General features: G+C 37.4%; 3 protein-coding genes across 3 annotated transcripts; 1 reads left to right on the top strand and 2 right to left on the bottom strand.

The window, feature by feature from the left end:
- Positions 1-2,053: 2,053 nt before the first annotated feature.
- On the bottom strand, positions 2,054-3,901 carry LOC102624105 (hydroquinone glucosyltransferase-like). Its single transcript, XM_006473400.4, has one exon. The coding sequence runs from the start codon at positions 3,559-3,561 to the stop codon at positions 2,131-2,133; it is 1,431 nt and encodes a 476-aa protein (XP_006473463.2). The 5' UTR covers positions 3,562-3,901; the 3' UTR covers positions 2,054-2,130.
- Positions 3,902-6,929: 3,028 nt separating this feature from the next.
- LOC102623818 (uncharacterized) lies at positions 6,930-9,957 on the top strand. Its single transcript, XM_015528765.3, is given in 5 exon segments — positions 6,930-7,574; positions 8,413-8,554; positions 8,645-8,786; positions 9,218-9,500; positions 9,503-9,957. Coding segments are annotated over 5 exon segments (1,002 nt in total). The 5' UTR covers positions 6,930-7,192; the 3' UTR covers positions 9,556-9,957.
- Positions 9,958-10,676: 719 nt separating this feature from the next.
- LOC102623539 (protein BRASSINAZOLE-RESISTANT 1) lies at positions 10,677-12,706 on the bottom strand. Its single transcript, XM_006473399.4, has 2 exons — positions 12,252-12,706; positions 10,677-11,735 (listed from the first exon to the last, which is right to left on the bottom strand). Exons 1-2 carry the CDS (start codon positions 12,489-12,491, stop codon positions 11,067-11,069), a joined length of 909 nt encoding a protein of 302 aa, XP_006473462.2. The 5' UTR covers positions 12,492-12,706; the 3' UTR covers positions 10,677-11,066.
- Between the last annotated feature and the right edge of the window lie 484 nt (positions 12,707-13,190).

The following is a 13,190-nucleotide window of genomic DNA, read 5'->3' as shown; positions in this document are numbered from 1 at the left end:
AATCCCCACGGGGACGGGTACCCTCGGGGATTTTCCCCATTCGGGGAGGGTATGGGGATAATTTCATACCCAATTTCTTATTCGGGGAGGGGGTGGGGAAATTTTTTTACCCAATTTCTTATTCGGGGAGGGGACGGGGATGAGGTGGAATCCCCATCCCCTACCCATTTCCCCATTTTAATTTTTAATTTTATTTTAATTTTTTAAAATTACTAGTAAATAAATAATAAAATTATAAATATTGGTAAAAATAAAAAATATCGAAATATTTATACTATTAAACTTTTAGGCCTAATTAACTAATTAAAGTTCTAAATTTTTATTTAGGACATTAAAAAGATCGAGTAGATTCTATTAGCCAAACATTTTTTTTAATTTTAATATTCTTTAAATATTTTAAACTTAAATCTATTTTTTATTTATTTTTAGATGTTATAATTGCCCACAGCGAATCACAATTTTAATATCTAATCTAATCTAATCTAATCTAATATTTGCTTTTGATTTGCTCCGATTTAACTATTGTGTTGTAAAAGGAATAATCCACATTTATAAAGTGCCCACGCCACCATTGAAAAAGTTAATTTTGAATCTAAATTCGATTTTATTTGTAACAATTCTGTATTAAACTATTAATTTGTTTATGATAGTTTGTAAAAGAATTTTGTATTCCTTGCATGTTGCGTTACTTACTAATTTAATGTATGTGACTTTTGTAATATATATTAATGTAAGATATATTTTGAACTTTACTTTTATTTGAATTTTTTATTTTAATATGATTAACTCAAAATTGAAAAAAAAATGTATTAGTTATTCGGGGATCGGGGACCCTCGGGGATCCCCTGTTATTATTCGGGGAGGGGATGGGGATTCTCTCAAGTAATTCTGACGGGGACGGGGAGGGGACGGGGACATACGCAAAATATCGGGGATGGGTACGGGGAGATCGGTCCCCTCCCCTCCCCTCCCCATTGCCATCCCTAGTGTTTATTGAGGATACGGGTTATGACAATAGTTATTTAAATTTGATTAGATAAACTTAAATGTATCATGGTGGAAGTTTGTTCATTGCATACCGGTGAAAGAAACGAAAAAAACTTATATTTGACAAATAAACAAAGTGAGATTACAAACCATGCATGCAAATGGTGTTTTATTACAAATTAAAGGAGGGGACACTTGTAGCTTAATTAAGCTTAGCTATAATATAAAAAAAGTCACCGACAAGAAATTATAGAATAAATCAGAAGCAATATGTCAGTTATACAACAAGTAAATAATAATATGACATATGTGTATTTATTTTAGAAAACCTCCAAGCAAATAAAGGTTATATTAAATTTAGTTATACATGTCATATATACATTAATTAGTTATATTACCTCTAATTTATTCTAAAATTAATCGATTATGCTAATAGTAAAAAGAAGTACAATTCATAATACACGTGTAAATACAGTGCAGAAACTGAAAATCAACTGTGCGTAGGAAACTTCATGCAACCTCATTCTTCATTAGTTGGGCATAACAAGTGCCAAATTAATTCAAATATTCAAATTAACAGTTACATACCCTCATGTATATAAAAAGACAGTCTTTCTCTTCTGTTTTATACACACAATAAATACAAAAAACACATAGAGCACTTAAATTTTTTTTACTTCTCTGACATTCTGTTTTTTATTGAGATTTTGCGTTGTTTGTGTTCGTCAAAATTATTCGTGAGTGCTTGACAAATAATTCATTCCGGTTGTATCATAAAAAACAGCTACCAACGAACCTAAAACACCGTAGTATATGGTAAACTTGTTTTAAAGAGACTGCTACTAAACAGGCCTCAGATTTTTCCTGTGCTTTTTATTTTTTTATTTTTTAATTGTTTATTTTATTACTGCTTCAATGATTAACTGCAGCCTGTTTTCTTATTGTTTACTTATATTAATTTATTTTTAATTGTTGACTCACTAAAATTTTTTCAATTGCGAGTTATATAGACGGCTGACCAGTGGCCGGTCACCGTAATACTGAATGTATACATAGCGCGAGACACAACAACAGCACAGCTTATTTCAAATTCTCGAAATATAAGAAGGAAAAAAATTAAAGAGTAATAGTCGGACGTCATGATCAGTCTTTCCATTTCTTAACAAAACGAGCAAGCGAATCAGAAGAAGAGACACCATCCTCCAATGCTCTGGAAGCACTTTCTTTGAGCTCCTTAACCCTCCGCCTCATAACCTGCCCTTGTTCACTCTCCATCACCAACCTCACTACCCTCTCTATCTCTCCCCGTCCGATCACTTTCTTTCCCGATTCTATTACTGGCTTTACGGCCACCCCTATCTCCTCTGTTAACATTGCAGCATTCATTTTCTGTTCTGCGTAGAGCGGCCACGCAATCATTGGCACACCGTGGCATATGCTCTCCAAAGATGAGTTCCACCCACAGTGAGATAAAAAGCCACCAGTGGAGGAATGGCGGAGAATTTCGACCTGTGGAGCCCACGATGGTACCACCATCCCCATTCCGTGAGTCCTCTGTAAAAACCCTTCTGGCAAATATGCTTGGGGATCGTTAACGTCACTTCCGACGTTAAAAAACGTAGCCGAGGCACTAGCATCGCTAGGCATCCGTACTACCCATATAAACCTTTGCTTACTCTGTTCTAGACCCCATGCCATCTCAGTGACTTGCTCAGCTGTTAAAGTGCCACCACTACCTGGCGCTACGAAGATGACTGAATCAGACGGCTTCTTGCCCAGCCAAGCCAGACACTCTTCATCTGAGGCACTCAACGTTTCGTCTTGCTTGATCAACGGCCCAATTGGGTAAATCGGCGGTGTAGGAATTTGTAGATAGAAAGAGTGTTCTCTAATTGCTCTAAGTGGGACAAGCTCAAGATTCTCCCAACGGTTAAGGAAAATTCCAGCTGCAAGAGGCAAACGGCTAATGTGAAGTAAAAATAAATTATATTCATCAATCTTCCTGTTCCGGACCTGATCCAGCAAGTCTTCGGGTCGTACAGGGGGGCAACCCGGGATCTCAATCGGTTCAGGAAGATCAACAAACTCGCCTTGTACCTCACGGTCAAGAGTGGGAAGGTACAGGGCGAAGGCAAAGAAGTGGATGGATGTAGTAACAAACGAGTACGTTGGAATGGAAAGTTGGCTGCATATTTCGAAAGCTTGGGTGCAGAATAAATCGATAACAAGAGCTCGTGGGTTGCATAATTCAATTAGGACCGCCTTTAGGGATGACTTTAGGCTTTCGTCTACAATGGCGTGAAGGCGAGTGATGACGGGCATGTCATCCCTAGTGACAGCTGAGACGTCAACCGGTGGCAGGTCAACGACGTCGAGACCATCCGGGAGTGACCGGAGGAGTTTCTCTTGGGCTGCTGAGGCTTCGTTTGTGGTGATGACGAGGAATCTGACGTGGACGCCATGGTTAATGACAAGTCGCTTAGCGAACTCCAATAGAGGAACGACGTGGCCCAGTCCTGGGCTCGCTAAGACTGCCACATGTGGCCGCGAGCTTTTAGCCGCTGTTTCCACCATGCTGTATTATATATTTATATTGATCTCTTGATTTCAATTATAATTAAGTCACCCACTCCCACTGCACCGCACCGATGACCGGGAGGGTGGATATATACAGCTTAAACGACCACTAGAGCCCTTGATGTTGAGAGGAAGAGAGATGAAAAACGAACAATTATCTCAGCTTTTTGTGCCATGTAAATTATTAAAGAGCATCTGCATCTCATTCGCATGACCTCATTTCCCAGTGGGAGAAGTGGGGTAATAAGTAAGCAAATAATGTTTCTTAATGGAGAACCAATTCCTTTTTTATGGTTGTTTTTGTAATGGTTGGCTCAGGGCTGTCTGTTCTTGGCATCACATTTTTTTTTATAGATATTCTTTTTCATTTTTTTTCTTTCTTAAAAGAATAAGGAACAGTAATATATAAAATGAAAAAATAAGCTCACATCCGCTATTTAATTTTTATGTAATTTGTAGTCAAAATTATTTTGCTTGCCGCATTTTACACAAATTAGTATAATTTTTTAAAGAAGAATTATCCTCTAGATTTAGTTTTTTGATTTAAAAAAAGCATATAACCTTGGTGATTTATACTCAACTTATTTGCGGGTTTGGACTTTGTTCGGTCAAACCACTTTCTAAAGAAACATAACTATCAAATAACAGGAATATATTACTAACAATCATAATTATATTCCTTGATTGACTAAGATGGAGCGAGATTTAAAGATGATGATTCTTGTATGTATATTTCCAGGCGGTTATTGTATTGCCTTTCACTCTAATTCTTACTTTACTAAGCTTGGGGTTGTGATTGTTGTTACTGTCTCTTTTATTTTTTTAACTAATCTATTATATTCTCAATAGTATAATATTAATAGTATAATATTATTAATGTTAATTATATGAGTGATGGTACAACTACAAATTCTTTTATAAATTTATTTTATGTAATCTGATTTATCATTAACTCATTAGTTGAATAAAAATACAAAATAATAAAAATAAATCATGTGGATCAAGAGATATCTAATTCAACCAATTAAATCATGTCACGTCAATTTGTATTTGTACAAGAATTTGTACCTATATTATTACTCTAATTATATATTGTATCCGAAAGTAGATTCTAGTGATTAAACAAGAAGCATTAGTAATGTGCACTTGAATGAATTTGCTAGTGGAAAAGCAAAGCAATAAACGATTCGTATTATTTGTGTGATATGAGATCTAAACTAGAAATCATCCTCCTTTTTTATACTTGATTTCTCCCTATCATCACTTATCAATCAACCGGAGAAAAATTGAATACTCGAAACTAAATCATTAGCATTAGCCGGCATCTACTAGGTAGATTGAACAATTAGACACTTTCTTTCTTTTCTTTTTTTTTTTCTTTAAATTGTAAACAAAAATATTTCAAATCGACTGAAATATTAACAAACAACAAGTATCAATTAGTATTGTATGATTTTTAATTTATATTTCCCTGCTGGCTTTAATCAAACTTGACCAATGGATTACCTCAGCGCAACTACAACCCAATGATCCTTGAAAATTGTAGGTGACAAACCGTCCGGTTCCGGAGAATGCATTCACGCATCTGCTTAATAGCCCTCTGAATTTCATCACCCGTAAACTCCTTTGTCAACTCCTAATTCATAGTAGGAGTTACTGTTCCAGGCAACTGTTGTAGCACCGAATCCCACTGTGAGACATCAGGGGCTGAAGATGAAAAGATCGTAGAGAAATACAAGCAAAACAATTTGCTCAATACCGACTGCAAATGTAATAGAGTGCCCATCCTCATCCATCAAACCCCGGATTGTGTTTCTTCGCTGACAAGCTAAAGCAAAATTATGAAGCAACCAATTAAAATGTAAAAGTCTGTCAGTCTCATTTTCAAGGCGGCGTACCTTGTCCCCATCGACATAAAAATAATCTTGAAACTGTAAATAATGCAATTCTTTAATCTTATAGTCTACCCGCCGCTGCCACCCATGAAACTCCACTTTACGCCATTGCTGCAATTCCACTACAGTACGAGCCACCTTCAGAATTGTTATTTGAGGGGGAAAAGAAAGAAAGGGAGGCACGGTAACATCCCCTAATTTGACAAAATGGTTATGAAGATCTCTTATTTTCAAAAATTATTAAATTCGATCGCAGAGCCAAGTGTGATGAAACTTGCACAGCTACACGATGCATACTAACAATGATGATATTACCATAAACATGCTTCATTTGATATCTTAAAGTGTCACGTGCCAGCCAAGTGACGTTTCAAGGAAACCCAACCTCGTGTCCTACTTACCTTGTAGTGGCAAAATGAATACGACATTGGATCAGAGTTTACAGTCCAGTAGTTTCAATGTAGATCATGGGCCTAAACACCAAGGCTGGACTCCTAGATGAAGTTCAAGATGCAAATCGACGAAGCAAGCCCAAGCCATTCGTGGATAAGCTCAGTGGTTAAGAAAGATAGCCGTTAGATGCGCACCACCCACCGGTATTGTTATTGCCTTTATCGTTCTGGTGACTGGTGAGCGAGAACGACTTTGGATTCTTTTTCTTAACGGTAAGGAACTTCCTCGCAAAGTTATTTGCCATGCTAACGACACCCATTTACATTACCTACTGAATGCGACCTTTAGCCCGCCGACTCCATTTCCAAGTAACCAAAATGCCAAATTTAGCCTTGTGATAGATATAACCCATCTTATTTTTTTTTTTCTTTTCTTTTCTTTTTGACAACTATGAGTCTATGACAATGATAAGATAACAATAACAATAATGATTAATGATAATGATGATTTGTACTGTTTCCTATAATTAATCATCATAAAGATAAGAAGAGTATCAACTTTGTCTTGTTATTAAGGTAAACCAATTTTACCATATCGATGAGGACGAAAGTTGCAATCATGCAAAGAAGTTAAGTAACTTTCTTTCTGTTTTTTGAATTAATTTAAATCTTTTTGGGATAACCAATCCCACAATTACATGTTTTAATAATTGCTGCAAGTGTTACTGAAAAACACTCAATTATCCTGATAAAATGTTATATTGCGTGCCAACTTTTGTCTTGTTTTATAATAACCTATATGATTAAAGGAGGAGTCATATAGCTTAGGACTTTTTCAGTAGATAGACATGCCTATATATATATATTTTTAACGTATGGATTGGGTGGGGTGCAACGCGACAAGCCGACAAAAACCCATGCAATTTTGAGAACGAGCGAAGGCAAATTTGGTATTTCACTCTACCTCTACTCTGTTCAAAACACCAAAACGGTAAAAAGACACCGACACGCGGACACACACCGGCTGTAACCGGTTAACTTAGCCACGGCAGGCTTACGTTTTTAATCCTCCGAAAACCCGTCCGTTGTTTCGTCATTTTGCGCCCTCTGCTTCTGTCCACACTCTAGAGTCTACACCCAAACCTTCTGCTCGGTTCACCCGAGTCTCTCCAAAATTGTTGACCAATTTGCCCACCATTTCGCTCTATAACCACTAGTTCTCTGGAACATTCAGCTACACGAGAACTCTACTCATAATTTACTCTTCCCAAGTTAGAGCGCTGCTGTTTTCAGCTCAAATCAGCACACATTATTAAAATTTCAGTGTTTATATAAACTTCCATGGCTACGAAGGTTCAATCACTGGCCAGACCGGTCTCCGAACAGCGGGCTATTCTCGGACCGACCGGTAACAGAGTTAGGGCTTCCCAAGACCCGAAACGGAAAACTGAAGTCCCAAAGAAGCCGAAAAAACCGGCTCCCAAAATTCCGGAACCGGTTATCAGGAACAATGCGTCGGTGGACAGCTCATGTTCCTCGGAATCATCTACTTCGAGTGCTGCTTCGGCCAAGAGAATGGAGAATTCTAGAAGAAGTGTAACGGCGAAGCGTAACGGCGTGAAGAATATGAAAGTCGTTCCCCATGCTAGTGCCGAAATTCCAGAAGCTTCACCCGTGAACTCAGGGCCGATTAAGAGGTGTGATTGGATCACACCCAACTCTGGTAAGTGACTCCTTTTTTTTAAAAAAAAAAAAAAAATTATTGCGCCTCATGGCTCATACCAAGTTTTTGAGCGTCCATTTCTGATTATATCAAATGTGGAAACTTAAACAATGGCTTGAAGGTCATTCCTGACATATCCGACAATTGGAGGTTGTTATTTGTTAATTAAGAATTTTTTATGTTTCTGATTTGCTACCATTTTGAAAAGTAACAAGGTTTTGGTACTTGGAGCCATGCAAGGCTTTTGCTGATGGTATAAATAAAACTGCTGCTGATAGGTTGCTGCACAAAATGGGATTTTTCTAGTTTCGCTAATGCTACCTTAATAGTGGAGTCAAGCATGATAGTTTAGATTTCATTTAACAGAATGAAGCGTTAATCATGTATGGCACTGCAGAGTAGTTGTTGAATAATTTAGGGCCAATTGTGTTACCGAAGTTTAAGGTTCATGTTGATCATTAATGGTGGCGAAGCTATCATGGCCAGACTTTTCAATACTGCAGCTTGGGTTGACATCGCATTGCTGATGAAGACCTTAAATAAGATGATAGCCTTTTTCTTGACGAAGCCAGTACATCTTCAGACATCGATAATTTGTGGATTTCAACAGCAATCAGTAACCATTGATTCTACTTAGTGTTCTAGCATTTGAATTATCCAAACTGCCTTTTTCTTTGAATCTGCTAAGATACGAGTCATTTACTCATTTAGACATTTAGGATGTGATTCATATATACATAATATCATCACTTCTATTCATAGATGGCTTATTTATTTGCTTGTCTTTTTTGAAACCAATTATCTACTCACTGTAGAACATCTGTTTTATACTTAACAGATCCACTTTATATTTCTTTCCACGATGAAGAATGGGGAGTTCCTGTTTATGACGACAGGAAGCTGTTTGAGTTGCTAGTCTTTTCACAAGCATTAGCAGAACTTAGCTGGCCAGCAATTCTCAGCAGGAGAGACATATTTAGGCATGTTAGCATTTAATCTCTTTATTTACTTGTTTGAAGTATTCACATCCTCCAATCATTTAACGAGTTTCTATTGCTAAAATTTGGCAGGAAGCTTTTTGACAATTTCGACATATCATCCGTTTCACAGTTTACTGAGAAGAAGTTGCTGTCATTGAAGGTAAACGGGAGCCTACTGTTATCTGAGCCAAAGCTACGTGCAATTGTTGAGAATGCTAAGCAGATGCTCAAGGTGATTATTTAGGTCAACACTTCAAATTCTAAAACTCCAATTTGTAAATGCACCATGGGGTAGGGACTTGGTTTAAGCAGCTTATGCTGGTGCTGTGAGGCATTGAAATGGTTTAATCTCCGACATATCCTTCAGATCTGTGATTCAGGATTTGGCTTTTCCCTATCTCTGGAATTAAACAGATTTGGTTGATGACCGGAGATTGTAGCATTTGTAGAGACACTGTTTATTAACTGAAATTCCTAATTTCTCTCAAATCTTAAAAATGTCAGATTCAAAGAAGAAAATGAAGGCACCATTCCTTGGTTGTAGAAAACAACTACAAAGATAAATAACAAGAATTGCATTAATTATTACTGTGAGGTTGAGCGATGACATTTACTCATCTGAGTTTGGATTTATGTTCCAACTTTGTTGCTTTTCTTCTGCAGGTTCAGCAAGAGTTTGGTTCTTTTAGCAAGTATTGCTGGAACTTTGTGAACCATGCACCTGTGAGAAATGGATTTCGTTACGCACGTCAAGTACCTGTCAAGACGCCGAAAGCAGAACTCATCAGCAAGGATCTAATGCAGAAAGGCTTCCGTTGTGTGGGTCCCACAGTAGTTTATTCATTCATGCAAGTGTCCGGGATAGTTAACGATCATCTCTTAACATGCTTCAGATACCAACAGTGCAATGCAGATGCCAAAAAGGATTTAAAAACCAAGATTGAGGAGATGAAGAACTAACCAAAGCTTTGGAGAACAGTTGCCTATCTCATGAGTTGTGACCGATATACTTTATCCACACTTATTCCTAACTAATTACACAGATCTGATTGTTGAGAACATTATAGCTAGAAATATGAAAAGCAGAGTTTTTCATATGTTGGGTTATATTTTTTACCAGTTACCTCTCAGAGACGTTTTCTATGGCATTTTCAAGCATTTGTGTGTATTATTCCCTAACCGGAGATTGAAGTCTTACTGCAGTGGAGAATTCTTTTATGACGTTGTTTGACTGTAAATGTTCCTTTAAAAAATTTACCATTAGCATGCTTTGTACATCTTGTTCACGTTATAATGGTATTCTTAGAGATAGCTGCTAGCTGACTCGGCAAATTAGCTGTTCTCATCAGTCCACTATCTTGTAAAATTCGATTTCTGTAGTAAATCCTTTCTGATTTCGGTCATTTTTATTTGCTGTGATTGATTTCCAACCTCCCCCGGTGCTTAATGACATAACATAAAGCATGCCATGTTAAAGGTAGTTGCTTGCCCTATTTTGACAACAAAATAGAAGCCTCCAGTTAAGAGATTTAGGTTTTATGGTAAATTTGAAACTTTAGAGCTCCAGACCTTGGAAAAATACAAAGTGTGGATCAGTCTATTCAATCTCATTTTATGGCAGGATATATTTCCAGCACAAATATTATATGTGTTAAACAAAATCTTTATGCCAGGATATATTTTCAGCACAAATATTGTATGTATTCACTTTGTTGAACAAGAAAGTGGTATTTTCTTAAAATAAAATAAAAATAAAAATTAAGAGTTATAAATAGGACCAGAACTCCTCCATCCAATAATTCAGTTTGTTTATTCCGTTTTGCTTGTTATAGGAAATAATGTGTGTGTAAGTGAACATGGATTTGTCGGGCAACGCCATCGAAACACCAATCATCTGTCACGAGTCCAACAACAAAATCTAATTGAGCCTATTGAGGAACATGATCATCCAAATAGGAACTTCAGTAAAACTCAGGTCAAATAGATACGCTACCACTTTCTAATGACAGCATTTCTTTTCCTCTCAGTGGGATGCACCTTATCCAATTGTCGCCAAGAGAGTTTAATTTAATGAAATCCCCCCTCTTCTCCAACAAGATACATCCATTAACGACGCTAGCCATGCACAAAAATGGTTTTGAGCTGTAAAAGTTTTACCGAATTTTACAAAGAAAATAACTTGCACATCAAGGCATTAACATTCAGACAGTATCTACACACGTAATGCTTGTGAAACATCCTGAATATCCGATTTAAGGGAAGGTGAACATCAAATGAAAATTAAAAAAGAAAATAAATTAACTTAAATAATATTGAAGAAGATAGCTTGATTCCTCCCACAAACCAAATTCGATTCAAGATATGGCAAGCCCAGTGAGTTGAGTGAGTAGATAGAAGTGAAAGTAGAGAAATGCTCTTCACCTCCCAACTGCATGAATCAGAAACCAACCAAAGAATCACGTTCTTCCATCCTAAAATTCTTACATGTCGGCATCAGCTGGCCTTGCTTAGCTTAACTCTGAGCCTTCCCAATTCCAAGTGAAAGATCCAGATCCTCCATTCCTACATCATGAATCTTTTCCCCTTCCCATGGCTTCACTGGTGCACTCTCAAACTGAAACTCCGAACCTCGCCCCTTCTCCTTGAGAGCTTCATTGGCAAAACTTGGTTGAGCCACATGTCTTACAAGATTGAAGGTTGGAGAGGTTGGCACCCCAGAAGCAGAAGGTGCAAATTTTTTGAAGCTTATCCAGTGACCAGAGTCAACAGTGGATGTATCAGATTCATCGCATTCATGTATCGTAGCTGCTGGAGCATACAGTTGACGGTGAATTGGACTAGCTGGGGCAGAAATAGCGTAGAAAGGGTAATTGAGGGCAGACATGGATTCTTTGGCCATAGACTCCCAATTGGGAATTGGTTTACTTTTTGTAGGGGATGACAAGGGTGGAGTCACTGGGGCACTGTTTGAGATCCGAAGAGGAGGAAGTGATGAAGGGATTGCATTTCGGAGGAACGGGAGGAGGCTAGATGGGTTGTTGGCATCACCACGAGTAGGACTAGTCGGATATGATGGAACTGGGCTCGGAAAGGATGAAGATAAAGGACTTGGATTCTGGGAAGAGTAAGGGGTAACTCTGGCTGAAGTACTTGCTATATCAATAGGAGGAGGCCTCGTTCCCTGGATATTTGTAATAATTAGCCATGAAACAGATGGTAGGATTATTAAATAAGGGATAATTAATGGAAAACTCAAGAGTTGAATTATATTGAAATTAGTCAATGAAGTTCATCACATTAATTCACGTAATTGCATAAAAATTCACAATACTCCTCTTAAAGTCAGATCATAAAAACGAAATTAATAAAAAGTTAAGAAGATGCAACAGCAGCAGAGCTATAACATCTATATTGCCTTCATAAATCCTAATATATCCTTGTCCAATTTCTCCTCAAAAATCATAAATCCAAAAAAAAAAAAAGGGAAAAACCTAAAGGGCAAAGGTACTTTCCTAGATGATGGTTTTGACTAGATTAATAGGTTCTGGTCTGCGAAATTAATGGACTAGCTATTTTTAAGAGCAAAAATAACCAAAATTGACGACACACCTTACAGATCTAACCCACACATAACTAGTAAATAATTGGAAAAAAAAGAAGACGAAGAAGAAGAAGAAGAGTGCCAAGGTTACTTTACTTTGCGATAAGTGGTGCCGTCTTCCTCAACAACCCAGCCAGCTTCTGCACATAGAGCTTTCAAAACTTCATTATTATCACAGTGCTTGGGCAAATTATAGTTTCCCTGAGCCCTCAACCCAGTGTAAATCTTAGCGGCTATAGCTCTTCTCCTTCTCTCTCTCCTCCTATTGTTCTCCCTCTCCCTCCACGTCGGCTTCCTCCGAGCTGCCGACGTCGATGTGGCACCGTCTGACGTCATTTTCCGACGAAGCCCGCCTCTCTCTAGACCTAAAAGGCTAAAATGGCCACGAGGAATACGCTTTCCCTTCGCTGTAGAAGAATCTTTTCTGGTTTGCAAGGAGGAATGGAAACATAAAAGATGTAGTGTGGGCTGTGTCTTTTGGAGTTGTTAATCTGTGCGCAGGTGCACTGTAAATTGTTGGAATGCTTTTTGATGGGTGGTCTAGGATTGGCTGTATCACATGTATGGGGAATGATTAGTGTAAAGTTAGGGGAGCAGTTTGGTGATTTGAGGGTTATGATCAACGTGAATTTGTTGATACATGTGCAGGTAACAAAGTTATTGTATGTGTGTTGGACTGCGTGTACAGTTCATGTACATAGTCACGAGTCATGACCAATCAAAAAGTCATGACATGGGGTCCACAATGTCCGAACCGGACCCATCCAATGAAACTTTACGATTGGAAATTATTTTTCTTTCTTTATTATCTAAACAATGAAAATGAGTAGACTATTATTATATTATTATTTTGACCAAGAGTATAGTGATAAAAAAAACTTCGACAAATTAATAAACTATTAATTTATGAATGAATTCTTTATTTTTTTCACATTTATAGTACTTGTTTATCTTATTTATTATTTATTATATTTTATTTGAATAGTAATTAGCTATCTTACACAGATATTAATTAAACTATTATAGAGGTTTATG

The sequence above is a fragment of the Citrus sinensis genome, chromosome 5 (assembly GCF_022201045.2).
Source record: "Citrus sinensis cultivar Valencia sweet orange chromosome 5, DVS_A1.0, whole genome shotgun sequence".
Classification (NCBI taxonomy): Eukaryota; Viridiplantae; Streptophyta; class Magnoliopsida; order Sapindales; family Rutaceae; genus Citrus; species Citrus sinensis.
The sequence above is the reverse complement of the archived record's forward strand: the minus strand, read 5'-3'. Positions and strand labels throughout refer to the sequence as shown.

Bases quoted from the DNA above. Each gene is read 5' to 3' on its own strand.
- LOC102624105 (XM_006473400.4), bottom strand. From the start codon at position 3,561: ATGGTGGAAACAGCGGCTAAAAGCTCGCGGCCACATGTGGCAGTCTTA.
- LOC102623539 (XM_006473399.4), bottom strand. From the start codon at position 12,491: ATGACGTCAGACGGTGCCACATCGACGTCGGCAGCTCGGAGGAAGCCG. The intron at 11,736-12,251 runs GTAAAGTAACCT...ACAAATATCCAG, and splicing joins ACGGCACCACTTATCGCAAA to GGAACGAGGCCTCCTCCTAT.